The 18,219-nt window shown below is 44.4% G+C and overlaps 1 protein-coding gene across 1 annotated transcript; it reads left to right on the top strand.

The window, feature by feature from the left end:
• Positions 1-849: 849 nt before the first annotated feature.
• Positions 850-16,668, top strand: LOC143540275 (protein STRICTOSIDINE SYNTHASE-LIKE 5-like). Its single transcript, XM_077033384.1, has 4 exons — positions 850-1,302; positions 14,830-15,137; positions 15,866-15,998; positions 16,375-16,668. The coding sequence occupies exons 1-4, from the start codon at positions 850-852 to the stop codon at positions 16,666-16,668; spliced, it is 1,188 nt and encodes a 395-aa protein (XP_076889499.1).
• The last annotated feature ends 1,551 nt before the right edge of the window (positions 16,669-18,219 follow it).

The raw sequence follows: 18,219 nt of genomic DNA, 5'->3' as shown, positions 1-18,219 counted from the left end.
TGTGTGCTGCTTATTTTGGGGATAAATAATCTTTCCCATTTATTTTACTTAACTAACAGATCTTTTGGGGATAAGTGCTATTTTACTCAATGAATAGCTTGAATTTAATAGTGTTATGTTTGAGTATGCGTACATTGTTTAAAGCGTGGGCATAAATTAATTAATTTGATACCGATAAATTTGAGTATAATCTAAAGGAGGGTTATGCTTTAAAATTATATAACACCAATACACCATCCTTAAAGTTTTATATTGGGCAGCTTATATGTGTGGGTGCTTTTTATATTCTTAAGTCGTCTTATTTTGATGTCATGTTCCTATAAATTATAAGAGTTGCTCACTTACCCCAAAATATAAAAAATCTAAAAAATTTATGGAAGTACATTAAGGTTTCGTCACGCATTAATAAAAATTTTTAGCTTTTTGTTTAACATTGTTTTGTAACAATAACACGATGATAGAAAAATTAATTTAAATGATGACAAAATCGTTTGTATATAATATTTTATCACTTACAAATTCCATAAAACTACCAGATTTACAGTTTCAATCATGTTTCAACTTCAATCTTATTTATGATGAATTTTCTAAGAAAAAGTGTTTGCTTTTCGATTACATTGGTTATAGTTTTAAAATTAAAAAAAAAAGGATATTGGATTTTAATAATCCAAATGATATTTATCCCAACTTAAAAAATCCCCTTTAATCCCAGTTTTTTCTTCCTATTGGCCTCCACCATCGAACCTTAACAGAGACTAGCCCAGCTACTCAAAGAGGATATATCCATGCTACTCAAGAGGATCAAGAGCTTACACGGACTCTTCCACTTAAATTAAGTCAACTCACCTTATGGCCGAAACAACTCGCTCATCGTACTCGCCCAACTCACCACCAACACCTTCTGCCAGCCTAACCCAAACTACCAGATCATGGCGTTCGATGCTATTCCTATCCGCCGTTTTCACCATTCTGGTAGCTTTACTTCTGGTCCAGCTCGATAACTTCGATGCGGCTCCTTATCCCGTTGATGAGTTGGCTAAGAAGCCCATTCTCGTAGCACCTAAGACCAACCCACAGGTGCTGCATGGTTCTGAAAAGATTGGGGAGGGTCGGTTGTTTGGACCCGAAGACATCGTGCTTGATGCAAAGCTAGGGGTTATTTACACGAGCTGTGGTGACGGGTGGGTTAAATGTGTGAGGGTGAATGACTCGGTGGTCGAGGACTGGGTTAACACTGGCGGCCGGCCTCTTGGGATCGCTCTTGGTTACTCTGGGGAAGTTTATGTCGCTGATGCATTTAAGGTTAGTAATTTGTAAAGTTAGTAAACTAGGAATATCAGTTGTTAATTATATACATTTTTTATTTTATTTTACCATGAAGAGAGTTTTTGAAATAACATATTTTAGAAAATAATTGCAAAAAAGAACACGGGAGAATTTTATAAATAAGTTAAGTTTTGACCAAAATTTAGTGAAATAGCATACTGAATTTTGGAATTACAAAGAGAATGATATTAAACATACTAGTTTAAACTATAAAGTCGAAAAGTAAAAACAAAGACTTATAGTAATCTCACAGATCTTGCCAAAATTATATATACACGATTTTGTATCTTTCAAGTTTGTTTATATTTTGTGAGCTTTTTAGGAATTAAGTTGAATAGATGTTACGAATATTTTCTAGCTAAACTCACATTTTGTAAGGATTTTTTCTGTAAAAAAACTGTTTAAAATAAAATAAATACAGAGAAAAGAAGAAAAATATGTTTTTTCTAAAACATGTTTCGTGTGTTCAAGTAATGAACGAGCGTTGTCTAAGAGGATACAACCGACAATATGAACTTGTGAGCCCGAAGTAGATGTTGCACATTGCATGATGCTACAAATTCTTGTGAGGTTTATATGGTTCATATAAAAACAACTGTGTAAAATCATGTAATTCTATCAAGTGGAAAATTTAAATTGCATTAGCGAATTTAAAATGCAATTTTAGCAGTTTAAAGGATGGTTACAAGCTTATTTAAGCGCCTTTATCCTTTAGTTGTTCGGGCCTAAACTACATCGGTTCATGGTATTTAGCCTGTTTTCTAACAACGTGTTCCAACCTGAACTACACCAGCTTAGGTGGTCTGTTGAACACTGCATAGGCCATTGCGGCTTTAATGCATTAGAACCAATATGAACCAACAAGACTTAACTAGTCAGCGGTACAAGTGTTGGCCAACAAGGCTTCACTTGCTAGCAACTCGATCACCTTAGTTTAGAACAAAGAAACTGGTATGAAGAAACACTAATCGACCCTGGGCAGATTACGGATAATCTGGGGGTTAAGTAATGTTTCCCACGAGGATGAGGTCCAGCAAAGAAGGTTGTTCTTCAGGTGACCTGCAAAACAGACACCGTAAGCTCGTCACTGAGAAGGGGGGGGGGGTTCCTCCTTGTGACCACCCTCCGGCGTGAGAATCAGACTAGATTGCTCTGAATATAAGTGTATATTAAGAGATTGCTAGAGAAGATAAGATAATGATATATCAGATGATGTCCTTACCATTCCAAGGTGTTGGAGTATTTATAGCCGAAGGTAGGTTTCCTAGAAGGTACAGCCGGCTGAATAGTATTCATGTTCTACCAACAGTGGGCTACGCACAAGCCATGCTGGTTGGTGGATAGGCTGCGGCCGATAGTGACAAGGTCGGCTGTATACTGTTCCTTTACTGCCGGCTATGCACTGTTCCACCAACTGTAGGCTGCGCACGTCCCATAGTAAGGGTTGGTGAGTAGGCAGCGGCTAATAGTGACAAACAGTACTAGAGGGTGCTCCTCCTCGTACTGTTGTCGGTGAGCTGTCACCCTGTGATTGGTTCATGGGCTGTTTTGGTCAGATCGTCTGTTTTGCCCCTACCTTGGCAGGTATAGTACAAAAGATCTTCCAAAAGCATACGGACTGGCTCATTGGGCGGGAGTATTCCCGCCTTGCTCATTCCTTCAGGTGACTACTGAAGTAGCAAGAGTTAGTGCCTTGTGCGTGTAGCCTTGCTATTAGTGCGGGTAGCCTTCCCTGATGGCTTGTATCCGCAACTGCGGGAACAAGCGGGGTACTTCACCATTGGGAGGCTTTCCCTGCGGGTACAGCTGGCGTACTGCGCGTAAGGTCTTCTCTGAGCATGGTGGGTCCTGCGGAAGCAGTTGGTCGTTGCGCAGACGTCCCTCTTCAAGGTGAGTCTTGCGGGTCCAACTGGGCTCTGCTGGGACCTACCTCTTCAAGTCCCCCCAGTCCAATGTTCTTCTCATGAATTATTAATAAGTGAGGTGAACTTTTGGACTGGCAAGGGGTTTTGAAAAGGGTTTTTAGTTTTAAGGTTTTCCGTGGGGATTCTTCCCGCGGTTTTCCTAATGTCACGCAGAAATTCCCGACTTTTCTGCTTGATCTTTGGGTATGAAGCGGGTAGGCCTGTAACCTCCTCGCAAGTCAGGAGCGTTGAGTCCCACTTGTTTGGATTCTCCATGGGGTTTTGGTAGTTTTCAACATAGTGATCAATTATGTTAAAACCACCAATTCCATCTTGGAGTTTCAAACAATATAGTTCTCGACGTTCCCGCCATGCGGGGATGTTATTCCCGTTTCCGCAAGCATGGCCCAGAAGATCCTTCTTGGTTTGAATTCCCTGCGGAGCGCTAAGTATGTGAAGGGTTTTGCCTTGACACTGTACCGCACTCGTCTTACGGTTACTTTACTTCCAAGGTATTCCTGGCGTCAATTCCCTGCGGGTGCTAAGTATGTGAAGGGTTTTGCCTTAACACTTTACTCGCACCTGTCTTATAGTTACTTGGTTGCCAAGGTAAGGGGTATTTTCCCGCTTTTGAATCTTTTTAAAATTTTGAAATTCGAAGAGTTGGTGAAAAGATAAGAACAGTCCAAACTATTGAAACGTCGTCCGACGGTTTCTTCTGACAGTGTCAGGACGTGCAGGAAGTTATGGCGACGTGACAGTATATGGTCATTCCAGGCGCTTTTTCAAGCGCGTGGGCGCGAATTTTCGGGCGCGTGGTCGCGAAATTACTGGCACGCGTCCTTTCAACAGCTGTTGCCAGCTTGCTTTTTGCCACGTGTCATAGTTTCATTGCACCTGCGATTTCTCTCTCTTCCGCATAAAATTCATCGCATTAATTGCGATTAGTATATAAAGGGGGAGAGGGTCATTTGTAATCCACACTTTCACTTTTCTTTTCATCTTCAAAACGATTTCCGGCGAATACTCACCTTTTCAGTCGAGCATTCTCTTGAAATCGTTCTCTTTTTCATACCTGCAAGATGTCTTCTGTTCACGATCTTGAGGCTACAGCCCAGGAGGCTGGGGTGTACGCCGAGAACCCGTCATCCACGTCCGACAAGGATGACAAGAGTACTGCTGGCGAGTGCCAGTGTGCTCTGCCTGTCGATCTATATCAGTACATCGTCAGGAAGTTCATGCTCGAGTCTCTCGAGCCTGAGTTTCCTGAACCTCATCAAACGGTGTATGATGCCCCCAGAGGCAAGATCGGGGTATATGCCGCATTCTTTGTCTATGGGAATCTTAGGTTCCCTTTGACGAAGTTTGTGTACCGTGTTCTGGAGAGGCACGGTGTACACCTGACCGAGGTACACCCGATGGTGATCGCAAAGATTCGCCACTTCGAGTGGGTGTGCCGGATTCTGGGCGTTGAGCCCTTCGTCGACCGCCTGATGACCTTCTACTCTTGGAGGTGCATCCAGGGGTGGTATACTCTGATAACCCGGATCAAGGGTTTGAAGATTTGCGCAACCGAGCGCAGTCTTCGTTCATGGAAGCGGGAGTTCTTTTATATCTCCGCTCGCGCCATCCCTCTTGCCATGAAGTTCAAGAATGGGCAAGCACTCCCCAGCCTTCACGCCTCCAACTACCAGGAGGCGGAATGGTTCTCAAAGATATCCCGAGTCCAATCTCCGGTTTACCGCTTTGCGGAGTCCGGGATGGTGATGCTCGGGATGAGCCGGGTGTGGAAGGATGCGGAGGCGCAAAGATCCCGATCGTCCTTGAATACGGCTTGAACTCTGTCCCTTACGGTATGCTCTGTCTTCTTTGTTTATATAGGTTTGTCTTCTAACTGTTTTTCTTTTATTTCAGAGGGGAACGACTTGCAGTCGCTCCTGTATCCGCGGGAGGCTGATAGTCCCGCTCGGATGGGTACTCGTGCTCTAGATGAGAACGAGTTGCCCATCCTTGAACAGACGGCGGATCGGTTCGTGGAGGTCTACCCGCCAGGCCACGAGATCCTTAGCGCCAGGCGGCCAGGTAAGGCGTTATTCAACCCTCGACCCCTCAATGCTGAAACCTCTGCTGGAATTCCTCTAATCTTGTGTTCTGATGAGGAATCCGCAGATGGTCCTCTGTTGGTGCGGAAGAAGAAGGCTGCCGGCGGGAAGGGGAAGGCGAAGGTAGCCTCCACTACCGATCCGGTGCCTCGGTCTGATTCAGAGACCGAGAGCGAGGAGGTGGCGGGGAACCCTGGTGGTGATAAGACCACTGCTCCGGAGGCTGCGACGACTGTCACCTCCGGAGAGCCCAGGATGACGACAGTGAGCGGCGCAAAGAGGCCGGCTCCATCGGGTTCGTCCCCGCCTGTCCGCACTTTTAGGCTCAAGAAAACCCGTAAGTACAAACTTCCTTTATTTTTAACTTCATAGCTTTCCATCATTAATACTTATCTTCCTTGTGCAGGCGTGGATGCTACCGCATTCCAGGGTGGAGCGGGGAGGAGTACCTCCGGACCCATGACGGTAGGCTTGGTCAGCCTACCTGAGGCGACGACTCAGGCAGCTGCGCCTGTTTCAGTTGGTTCAGTTGCTCACCCAGTTGAGCCAACTGTTCCAACTGTGATGACATCACCGCCGGCTGTCAGTGCCATATTTATCGCATCTTTCACTGAGCCGGCGGTTACTTTTTCTGCGGACTCCGCAGCGGCGACCACGGTTGTGAGTTCACCTACGGTGAGTTCACCTCCGTTGGTTTCTACTACCGCGGCGGCATTCACCATGCCTCCTCCGTCATCGGCAACGACGGCCGATCCTTCAGGTATGCATGGGGCTTCTCGCCAACCTCTGCCTCCTTCCCATCTACCTGACCTCTTGGACGGATTTCCCTTGGGTTCAGGTGATGGGTTTGGCGGCTATCGGCCTGTTGTTGACCCTACAGGTGCGTAGGGTTCTTTTGGCCTTTTTTTTTTATTTTTTATATCATCTTTTCCTAACTGCTTTTTGTTTTTTGCAGTGTCGGATTCCAATGAAGTGTATGTTCCACGATGGAACATCCGCCGAGGAACAACCCTTCGCACACCTGTGGAGTGCGTGGAGTGGGCTCGTCACGCAGCTCCCAGTGGTGCGTTGGGGGAAGCCATGGCTAGCTACCAGGAGGGTAGGCTAACCAATGAGCTTCGGGTTCTCCTGGCCCGGATGCAGCCGCGCGTCGAGCTGCTTTGTCGTGAAAACGACAAGTTAAAAGCAGCTCGTATCCAAGAAGTAGCTCAGGCGCGGGCTGTCTGGGAGGAGAATAGGAGGCTCTCCGCCGCTGCTGCGGAGAAGGAGAAGGCGTTCAAGGCCCTTTAAGTTGAAGTTCAGGCCCGTCTCGAGGCCCCTTCCAAGGCTGCCCAAGCTGTTAACGAACAGCTTCGGCTGGCTAAGGAAACTGCTCGGAACGCAACTAAAAGGGCCACCAAGGCTGAAGCTGTTGCTGAGCCTTTACGCCTCGAGAATGAGGAACTTAAAGCCAAACTAGAGGCGCTCCAACAGGCTCATGATGCCTTGGCGATGGAAGACACGAAGAAGCTCCAAGAGATCCTGGACCAGAGGGGGGTGCTTGACCAGACTGAGCGGAAGCTAAAGGGCGTTGAAGAGGCTGCGGCTAAAGAAGTGTTGCTTGCCAACCTCAACAAAAGTGAAGCCGAACGCGCCCGTAACCAAGCTCAAGCTGCCCTCCAGGAAGCTCTGGTTGCCAAGGAATGGCTTCTTCGAGAAGCGTTGTCTCAGGTATGCGTAATTTCATATCTTTACTCTTTTCTTTGCACATGGAAGAGATTTTGACACTTGTATTTTTTCTTGTAGGTTGTGCATCGAGTCTTCACGGACACATCATACGACGATGCCATGAGCGCAGCCCTCAACGCTTCTCATGAGGATGGGGAAAAGGCCGGCTTCCTGCTTGGTCTAGGGTTCGTTGAGAAAGGCATCCCGCCTTCCAACTTCCCTTTGTACGATGTGGATACTGAAGCTGTTTATGACCAAGCAGTGAACCAGTATGCCGCCTTCCCGCATCCGGTGGTGGAGAAGGTGAACGAAGTTGCTGCTGCTGATGATGGGCTAGCTATCCTTAAAGCTTTCCTTGAACCGCCACGCTCTACTGATGGTGCGGGTCCAAGTGGAAGTGGTCCTGAAGCTTGATCCTGAAGATCCCTTTCCACCATTAGCGTAGATTTTTGTTTTTGTATAGCTTCTTTTGTATGCGGGTATGCACCCAGCAATCTTTGTAATATTTGAATTTTGATGGAATAAAGATTGTGTTAATTCCTTGCCTTGTTTATTTTACGCATGTTTTGATTTAACTTAGCAATTTCTTTAGTACTTAGATAAGTTAACTTTTTAACGTGGCAAATTATAAGTTTGTTTCGCTTCCTCTTTCATGATTGTGCGGGTATGACCGTCACTTACACTTAGTAGGATGGCTTAACTTTACTTATATCTGACCTGCGTGGAAGTTTTCCTCATATTTTCCTTTGAAATTTTCTAAGTGTTTAAAATAAGTTAACCTTTAAACGTGGTAGATAATAGGTTGAAGTTTTGCCTCCTTGTTCGTGATTGTGCGGGTAAGACCGTCACTTGCACTTAGTAGGATGGCTAAACTTTGCCTACATCTGACCTGCGTGGAGGTTTTCCTTAAAACTTTTGAAATTTTTACCGTTTTGTGTTTATGCGGGTTTTGCCGCCTTCCACACGTAACGACTTACTTCTCATATTTATGCGGTGAATACCGGCACATCAGTGTGGGAAGTTCATAAGTATAAAGGTAAGGCTATCAACACATTGTGAAAGGAGAATCATTTCCATTAGAAGTGGCTCTAGGCCTTTTCTTTACAAGTTTGGAATTGATCTACATATAACATTTGCGTAATTGAGCTCCATTCCATGTTCTTGGGATGGGAGTGCCATCGAGCCTTTCGAGCCGGTATGCGCCCTTTCCCAGAACTTCTTTGATAATGTATGGCCCTTCCCAAACCGGGGCCAGTTTTCCTGGGCGTTGTTGGTTCGAAGCCTCGTTGTTACGCAGTATGTAGTCTCCTACATTGAAGTTGCAGAGTTTTACCCGCGTGTTGTAGTACTTTTGCATTTGTCGCTTGTAGTTCTCTTCACGCACTGCGGCTAAGTCTCTGCGTTCCTCGGTTAGCATAAGGTCTAACCGTCTTTCCGCATCATTGTCTTCTGGCTAAATCAAGACCCTTGGTGAGGGTAAACCAATTTCGACCGGGACCATGGCTTCAGTGCCATAAGTGAGACTGAATGGGGTTTCTCCCGTACTGGCCTTTTTCAGCGTTCTGTTTGCCCAAAGGACGTGCGGAAGCTCGTCCACCCAGCCGGATCTGTGTTCCAAGAGTCTTTTCTTTATGCCTTCGACGATGCTCTTATTTTCTCTTTCTACCTCACCATTACCCTGCGGGTGCGCCACTGAGGTAAAAGTGTGGGTGATTTGAAGTTCTTCCAGCCACTTTTGTAGCTTCTTGTCAGCAAAGTTGGTGCCGTTATCGCTCACCAAATTCTGTGGAAGTCCAAAACGACAAATAATAAATTCCCAAATAATTTTTTTGATATGTTTCGCGGTTGTTTGGGCTAAGGGTTTTGCTTCTATCCACTTGGTGAAGTAGTCGATGGCTACCACTAGGAACTGAATGTTTCCTGCTGCTGTAGGAAATGGGCCTGTCACATCGATGGCCCACTTCTGAAATGGCCATGAAGAGGTGACTGGAACAAGTTCATTCTTCGGGCGGTGCGTGTTGGGTGCGTAGAGCTGACAAGACCTGCATTTTCTGATGTATGCCAGCGCATCCGTATGCATCCCTGGCCAAAAGTATCCCGCGTTGTTTAGCTTAGCTACAACAGCGCGTGGACTTGCGTGTTGTCCACAGATGCCTTCGTGTACTTCCCTTAGGAGGTAGTCAGCATCTTGGTTGTCCACGCATCTTAAGAGTGGGCCAAGAAAGTTACGTCTGTAAAGGATGTCATCGATGAGTTGATAATTCAGTGCTTTACAGCGTAGTTTTCTTGCCTGTGTTTTTGACTCTGGTAGTGTACCTGCCGCAAGGTATTTTATTATTGGTGTCATCCACGTTTCTGTGCCGGTTTGGATGACACAAATTTCCTTGTGCGGGACCGAAGGTGCCTCGAGGAGTTCAATGCGGATGTCCTTTCCCAAGTGGGTGAAGGCTAATGATGCAAGCTTGCTTAACGCATCCGCAGATTTGTTTTCACTACGCTTGACGTGTATGACTTTGCAATCGTTAAAATCGCGCATAAGGGTTTTTGCTTGTGCGAGGTACAGGGCCATTGTGTCGTTCACGGCCGTGTACGTCCCGTTGATTTGATTGGCTACTAACATGGAATCCACATGGGCTTCCAAGTGTTTCACTCCCATCTTACGCGCAATTCTCAGCCCGGCCAAGAATGCTTCATACTCGGCTTCGTTATTCGTACTTGGAAAATCCAGTCGAATAGCGTAAGTGTATTCTTGGCCTGCTGGGTTGGTTAGTTTCAGCCCTGCGCCTGAACCCTCGTTACTGGCTGCTCCATCAGTGTAGAGTCGCCAGACATCATTGATGTCCTGTGCTGGAGAGGGTTGAGCCTCTTCCTGGCACTCTTTTTCCCGCGATGCAGGCACTTCCGCAATAAAGTCGGCCAAAACCTGGCCTTTTATGGCTGGTCTTGGCTTATACTTTATCGCGTATTCCCACAACTCAATTGCCCATTTGGCTAGGCGTCCCGATAACTCGGGTTTGCGTAGAACGTTTGCAAGTTTGAAGTTGGAGAGAATGGTGATTGGGTGACCCTGGAAATATCGTCTTAACCTGCGTGAAGCGTGTATAAGTGATAAGACTAATTTTTCGAGGGTAGAGTACCGGGTTTCTACGTCTGTTAGGATACGGCTGACATAATAGATTGGCATCTGGATGCTTTTCCGTTCAACTAGCAGGACCGCCCCGGTTGCTCTATCTGTTGCGGAAAGGTATAGGATTAACTCCTCTCCCGCTTTTGGTGCTGTGAGCGTTGGGAGTTCGATCAAGCGTGACCGAATCTCCTGAAAAGCTGCTTCCGCTTCTGGTGTCCAGCGGAAGTGCGTTTTCTTTAAAAAGTTTCTCAACGTTGACACGAAAGGAAACGACTCATCCGCGTGGTTTGCCAAAAAGCGATTAAGTGCCACTAGTCGTCCATTCAGTGTCTGAGCCTGTTTGATGGTAGTAGGTGATTCCATTTTGATAATGGCTTCGACCTTTTCAGGGTTCGCTCTGAAGCCATCTTTAGTGACGATGACCCCCAAGAACTTCCCTTCTTCCATTCCAAAGGCACACTTGCTCGGGTTGAGTTTCATGTTTATCTTCCTAAGCGTGTTGAAAGTTTCTTCGATGTCTTTCAACATCGCTTCTGCGTCAGGGCTTTTGATGACCAAGTCATCCATGTAGACTTCCAAGTTCCTCCCAATTTGGGCATGAAACTGGTTGTCCATCAGGCGTTGGTATGTGGACCCGGCATTCTTAAGTCCAAATGGCATCATTTGGTAACAAAATGTGCCATCGGGCGTCCGAAAAGCGGTTTTGTCCTGATCATCAACGGCCATGTGGATTTGATGGTACCCCTTATACGCATCCAGGAAGCATTTAAGGCGAAACGGTGCTAACGAATCCACCTTAAGATCAATTTCGGGTAACGGATAACAATCTTTGGGGCATGCTTTGTTTAAGTCCTTGAAATCTATGCACATGCGCCATTGTTTGTTATTCTTCGGTACCATAACGGGATTTGCAACCCATGTTTGATATCTGCTAACGCGTACGATGCCTGCGTCAAGGAGTTCCTTGACTTGGGTTCTACACGCGTTAGTTTGTTCTGGCCCCATTACTCTGCGCTTTTGTACGACTGGCGTAACAGCCGGATCGCACTTGAGCTTATGCTCTGCCTTACTTCGGGGTACACCAGTCATGTCAGCTGGTGTCCACGCAAAGATGTCAGCGTTTTTCTGTAATAAGCGTTTGAGTAAGGTGCGTGTGGGATCAACAACTGTTGGGCCAATGGAAATGGCCTGGTCAGGGTATTTGCCGTTGAAGGCCCATCTTTCCGGTTCGGTGATGGTTGGTTTAGCCATCTTTGGTTTGGGTTTAGATGAGACAGATGCGATGCATACCTGGGGAATGCCGGTGATCATCGCTACACCCTCAGCTGTTGGCCATCCCATCATGCCGTGGACTGAAGATACCACGGCGTTGAATCTTGCCATCCCGTCTCTTCCGAAGAGATTGTCGTATGTGTGGTGTGGCTTCCTCATCACGACAAAATCCACGTCTTCTGTGCGTGAGTGATTCCCGTCCGTAAGAGTGACGGGGAAAGATAGGATACCCAGGGGGGTGTTTGTGCTGCCGTCGAACCCTTCCATCGAGGCGTAGATCGTTTCCATGCATTCCTTGTCTTCGTCATCTAGCTTGTCGAAGAACTGCCTATACATCACCGTTGACGAGGCGCCGTTGTCAGCAAGAGTGCGAGAAGTGATGTAGTGCCCCAGCTGGCTTTTGATGACGATAGGGCCTTCTTTGCTGGGTCCTCCTGGCACTCGCGGGAAGCGCACCTCAGCTTCCTTCCACGCGCATGGTTCTGTTGCTCGCCTTTTTCTTCCTCTGATCTTGCCATGAACCATGTTGATGCTGATGTCAACGGGCTTTCGTCCGTTGCCTCTGTACCGGTTATCATTCCTTCCTCCCTTCTTGATTGATGCCACAAGGTGTGCAAGTCTTCCATCCTTGACGAATGTTTCAACAATATCCTTCAAGGATGTACACTCCTCCGTACTATGACCTTTTGTCCCGTGGAAGTCACAGGATTTGCTTTGATCCGCATTAGGTCGCTGCCGGATCATTGGAGCTTTTGGCCATGGTAGTTTTTCAGTGGCAAATATCTCCGTGACGCTTTTGGTGAGTGGCGTCCACCGGTATTTTCGGCTTGAAGGGTGTGTGTTATCTCTTCCGCCAACAAGAGGGTGAGAGCTGGATGAGGTGTCAAGGTTTACCCTTGACTGCCAAATACCTAGCTTCCTCTTTTTGTTCTGCCGGGCGATCCGAACATTGTTTTCTCTAGTCCTTTGCGTGTAGAGGTGTGTACTCTGGGGAAGATCCCTTCCCAGTTGCTTCTCCGTCTCGGCAAAGCGCTTGGCCGCCGTCATGATGGCATCCCATGTCGATGGCATGCCGTCCTTACCCGTCAATGTGCGGATAAGCTCTGGGTATTCGGCGCCCTGGATGAAAGCGGCTCGAACAAGATCTTCACTTATGTTGCCAGACTCAACTTTTTGGAGTTGAAGCGAGTAATGAAGTCTAGTAAAGATTCATCCTCCTCTCTAACGCAGTTGAGGATCGTCCACTGTTCTTCAGTATATTTCCTCTGTTGGCTGAAGTGTTGGCTGAACTTGTTCTGAAAGTCCGCCCAATCATAGATGTGGTGGACTGGTAAACTATCGAACCATGCCCTGGCCGCTCCAACCAGAGTCATCTGGAACATATAACACCACGTGGGTTCCGTCCAGTTACTGACGGTTGCCCCCGCAATGAATCTGTTCAAGTGGTCGTCTGGGTCGGATAGACCATCATAAGTGCCGATGTTGGACATTTGTTTGGCACTTTTCGGGGCGATTGCTTCCGCAATGTCCCTTGCAAACTTGGACTTTCCTGCATTTGCAGCAGTTGGTCTAAAGGTTTTGGAGAAGTCACGTGGGTTTCTCCCCGCGTTCGTTGGTTTAAAGGTTTCTCCAAAATTCCTTGTCGGTTGGAAGTCCGTTTCCTTACGCTTCCCTTTTGCCTTATGGCGAGGGTTTGCGTCGGTATCGGATTCTTCCCGCTCATCGTCCGAGTACTCGCACTCACTGTTCATGTTGAGATGTTGGCGAGTACTGCCGAATTCGTCAGCCTGTTGAAGTGAACGCAAGCGTTCATCCAACTCAGCTTGGAACTCTTTCTGACGTGCTTCGGCCCACGCCTTAACTTGATCGAGTGTTTGGCGAGGGACCCTCGTCCGTTTCTCCAACTGGGTATCAGTGAACCCCAGTGAAATATTGTTTACTGCACTTGTCCCGGCTTGGGTAACCGGGGTAGTGTTCGTAAAATTTGTATAACCGCCGGTGTTCCCCCAAGTTGCTGGGGTTGTGGTTACCGGGGTTTCTTGGTCACTTACTGGCTTTGGGACCGGAGTAACGTTAACCATTTCTTCAGAAATTTTGAAAAAACTAAGAATTAGTTCTAGCTTTTATGCACGGATGGCGCCAATGAAGAAACACTAATCGACCCTGGGCAGATTACGGATAATCTGGGGGTTAAGTAATGTTTCCCACGAGGATGAGGTCCAGCAAAGAAGGTTGTTCTTCTTGTGACCTGCAAAACAGACACCGTAAGCTCGTCACTGAGAAGGGGGGGTTCCTCCTTGTGACCACCCTCCGGCGTGAGAATCAGACTAGATTGCTCTGAATATAAGTGTATATTAAGAGATTGCTAGAGAAGATAAGATAATGATATATCAGATGATGTCCTTACCATTCCAAGGTGTTGGAGTATTTATAGCCGAAGGTAGGTTTCCTAGAAGGTACAGCCGGCTGAATAGTATTCCTGTTCTACCAACAGTGGGCTACGCACAAGCCATGCTGGTTGGTGGATAGGCTGCGGCCGATAGTGACAAGGTCGGCTGTATACTGTTCCTTTACTGCCGGCTATGCACTGTTCCACCAACTGTAGGCTGCGCACGTCCCATAGTAAGGGTTGGTGAGTAGGCAGCGGCTAATAGTGACAAACAGTACTAGAGGGTGCTCCTCCTCGTACTGTTGTCGGTGAGCTGTCACCCTGTGATTGGTTCATGGGCTGTTTTGGTCAGATCGTCTGTTTTGCCCATACCTTGGCAGATATAGTACAAAAGATCTTCCAGAAGCATACGGACTGGCTCATTTGGGCGGGAGTATTCCCGCCTTGCTCATTCCTTCAGGTGACTACTGAAGTAGCAAGAGTTAGTGCCTTGTTCGTGTAGCCTTGCTATTAGTGCGGGTAGCCTTCCCTGATGGCTTGTATCCGCAACTGCGGGAACAAGCGGGGTACTTCACCATTGGGAGGCTTTCCCTGCGGGTACAGCTGGCGTACTGCGCGTAAGGTTTTCTCTGAGCATGGTGGGTCCTGCGGAAGCAGTTGGTCGTTGCGCAGACGTCCCTCTTTAAGGTGAGTCTTGCGGGTCCAACTGGGCTCTGCTGGGACCTACCTCTTCATGGTACAAAGCAAACCTAATTGCGATAAACCGAGAAATTAGTCCCAACAATCATGCACACACATGCACTTCCAACACAACACTATTTCGAACAAAATGAACACTCCATGTGTGCATAGGCAATTAGGCATACAAGTAAATACATTAGACATAGTTGTTCAGTTATTAGTTTGGTCATTTGAAAAATATATAAGATTTATCTAATCTGCCTCAAAGTATTGGAAACGATGATTAAAGTTAAAACACTTTGTGGTTTAATTCTTTTTTAGGGAATACTTAAAATAACCAAAGACGGTAAAATAGAAGCATTGACAAACGAGGCCGAGGGCGTAAAATTTAGAATAACAGATGCTGTGGCGGTTGCAAAACATGGTGTATTGTACTTTACGGATGCTTCTTGGAAATACACTTTGTACGATTCTGAATTAGACTTTTTCGAAGGTCGGCCTTATGGCAGACTAATGAGCTTTGATTTATCCACAAAGCAGACTAAAGTGATCGCTAGGGATCTCTACTTTCCTAATGGTGTTGAAATGTCTCCAGAACAAGATTTTATTATTTTTTGTGAAACCCCGATGTAAGTTTGGTAGCTAATTTATTTTAACTAATCCAAAACCAAAATGGTCAACGTAAAAGGGATGAAAAGTAAAGTATATGTTTATCAAATGTTTTAATCTTCTTAAACGATTTTTATCGAAACATATTAGATATCATTTTGATAGAATGCTATACTATATATAACATTAATTATTAGTACATTAAATCATAAGAAAATTCTCAAAGTAAACATTGACTTTTTAAATGCTCAAACGGATATTCACTTTTACTTTTAGTTCAAAAAGTCAGCTACAGCCTACATGGAGACGGGAAACATACTAGAGACTTGATATGTGTACTCTTTGTGTGAAAATAAAATTATTTTATAATATTTATGCTCAAAAAAGATTTTAAAATCTTCGTGCATATTGCACAAAGAAATCAACGTCCACCAACATTTTAGCACAAACGAAGCAATGGCTGCCGACATTTTCACTAAGATTTCTAATTGTATTATTATTATTATTATTATTATTATTATTATTATTATTATTATTATTATTATTATTATTATTATTATTATTATTATTATTATTATTATTATTATTATTATATAAAGCATGGACCGAACCGTTTTAACATGCATTACTTGAACATTTTCCATTAAGGTGGATTTATTCTGATCCATCACTCAATCGGTTTCTTTGTCTTATGTCGGCAAATACCTTTAAATGTAGAGATTTGACATGTTGGTGATGGAATATGCAGGATGAGATGTAGTAGGTACTATATACAAGGGGAAAAAGAAGGTTTGATAGACGTGTTTATTGATAGATTGCCCGGTATGCCGGACAACATACGTTATGATGGCGAGGGCTACTATTGGATTGCGATTGTCACGGTAAGTCAAACTTTTATACAAATAGAAATAAGTTAAGTTATTCTATATATTACAATCGCATATTGTTGAAACTAAACATGTCAATATGGGTGGTTCATGTGAGTTATATAACGGGTATTGAAACCATTCAGATTTAGTGACACTTTTGGTTCATTTTATAAATAGTTAATATGTTAATAATTATTTAAAAACTACATTACATTACATTACATATCGTTAGCTACATATGTATTGTATATGTACGCATTAACAATAATAACAAGTTACATTACCTAGCTATGTGGTCATAAACTGTTTCAAACTGTTACAAACGTACTATCAGAACAATTTTACAATCCATCAACATAACTATTAGTTTGTTTATTTGTTTTGGTAGGAGCATGTATACGAATGGGATCTTGCACGTAAATATCCATATATCAGGAAGCTTTTTGCTTTTTTATACAAGTACTTGAAAACACCTTCTTCGATAGCGAAAAACTCAGGGGCAGTTGTTGTGGATTTGGATGGGAATCTGATCGAAAGATACTACGACCCAACATTGAAGTTTATTACTACTGGGATAAAGATCAAAGAACATTTATATCTAGGAAATCTGTTGGACTCCTTCATTGTTCGCCTCAACCTTGCTCAATATCCTGCTACTGCTCAGTCTTCTGCTAACTCATAATCACTTGTATTTTACTTGCGAAAGATAACATTGATAATTATAAGAAGAACCGATATATGCAACACATATGTATGTAGGGGTGTGCACAATATATAACCAATTCGTAGCATAGAAACACTTGATTAAACTGCATAAGAACCTCTGCTCATCAAATGTGGTGGGAAAGAAAAAGATGTCGTTAAATAATCGTCTTGTGGATTACGTTCACTTTAGCAATATGTATAACTACCTATATGGGTTATCTATTATAAATCGGTTGTGCATTTAACGTGCGTGTGTATATTGGATTTTTTTAGAACATGATCAGGTGCTGGGCATGTGGTCATCAAGAGGTATCGTGGCAAATCAGCTAAGCCAGAGTTGACACTTGAGATCTCCTTTTTTTTTAACTAATATTCTACTCTTAAATTCACCTAACCCTCGGATCCTATGTGACTCAACCCTTGGCCTCCAAAGGGAGTGACCATGCACCAATTACACCACGAGATACTAATTGGACAAATGCCGTGTGGTAAAGAAACATTAGAGTTGGATTTCTTGATGGAAAAACAATGTTTTGGGAAGAGGCTTGGGGCTTGGGAACAGTTAGCGATAGATAAAGAGAGAGATCAAAAAATTTGTGAATGCATCAACCGGACCCCTTGCCCACTATTTTCAGGCTGTTCGTGGACCCTTAGCATAGCGTTATGTGTTTTGGTAGCGGTCCGCTGCCGCCTGAAGTTGATTGATTAGCGGACACGTGTCGTTTTCTACGATCCGTGTCAAATTTTGGGTTAATGGACCGCTACGTCAAGGGTAACGATCAGCTACCAACTGATGAGTCATCCGGCGCGTGTTAGCATCGTGTTATGTCCTTATCCACCCATGGCAAACCACTAATTAAGCTATGCGGTGACAGTCCGCTAAGCCTCATTTATGGATTATGTTGACGATTACGAGATCCTCTAACTTCATATATTATGGTTTCTGTAACGCATTTCCTAGCTCGAGATATGCTTCAATTTTGAGTCTTTCTCATATGATTTATCACGTTTTAACGTTTGTTCTAATACCGAGGCTAGGGATGATGTGTTATCTTTCCATATTTTCACACTTAAACCTAGACTTGAACTTTGGCTTACCTACAATATAAGTCATCTACTTTATAGATGTTCAAATTAGACCCAAAGTTTTGAGAAGTGACACGTATATATTGATATAATTTGACACTAAAATATAAGTTAGGTATGTTTAGCAAAAAGCTTTTAGGAGTTTTTAGAAGCTTTTAGCTATAAGTTTTAAAGAAAAAACTCATATTTAATAAAAATTCTTATTCGGTTGGAGTAGCTCAAAGCTTTTAGGTTAAGAGAAAAATCTTGAAGCTAAAAGCTCAAACTAATAGCGTTTGAGAAAAAGCTTGTAGCTTTTATATTTGAAAATTTTCAAGTTTGGTACTTAAACCTTCAACAACTTTTGTTAATTTATATAAGGACAACTTTGTAGAATAGTAACCAAGTTTCAAGTTTGTTCTAATTAAGTCATTCATATTTTATTGTGTCTTAATTAGGTCAC

This window comes from Bidens hawaiensis, unplaced genomic scaffold (genome assembly GCF_021521415.1).
Source record: "Bidens hawaiensis isolate Kalapana, Puna unplaced genomic scaffold, B.hawaiensis_p1.1 tig00012186_1, whole genome shotgun sequence".
In the NCBI taxonomy this organism is placed as follows: domain Eukaryota; kingdom Viridiplantae; phylum Streptophyta; class Magnoliopsida; order Asterales; family Asteraceae; genus Bidens; species Bidens hawaiensis.
The sequence above is the reverse complement of the archived record's forward strand: the minus strand, read 5'-3'. Positions and strand labels throughout refer to the sequence as shown.

Bases quoted from the DNA above. Each gene is read 5' to 3' on its own strand.
- LOC143540275 (XM_077033384.1), top strand. From the start codon at position 850: ATGGCCGAAACAACTCGCTCATCGTACTCGCCCAACTCACCACCAACA. The intron at 1,303-14,829 runs GTTAGTAATTTG...ATTCTTTTTTAG, and splicing joins ATGTCGCTGATGCATTTAAG to GGAATACTTAAAATAACCAA. The intron at 15,138-15,865 runs GTAAGTTTGGTA...TGGAATATGCAG, and splicing joins ATTTTTTGTGAAACCCCGAT to GATGAGATGTAGTAGGTACT.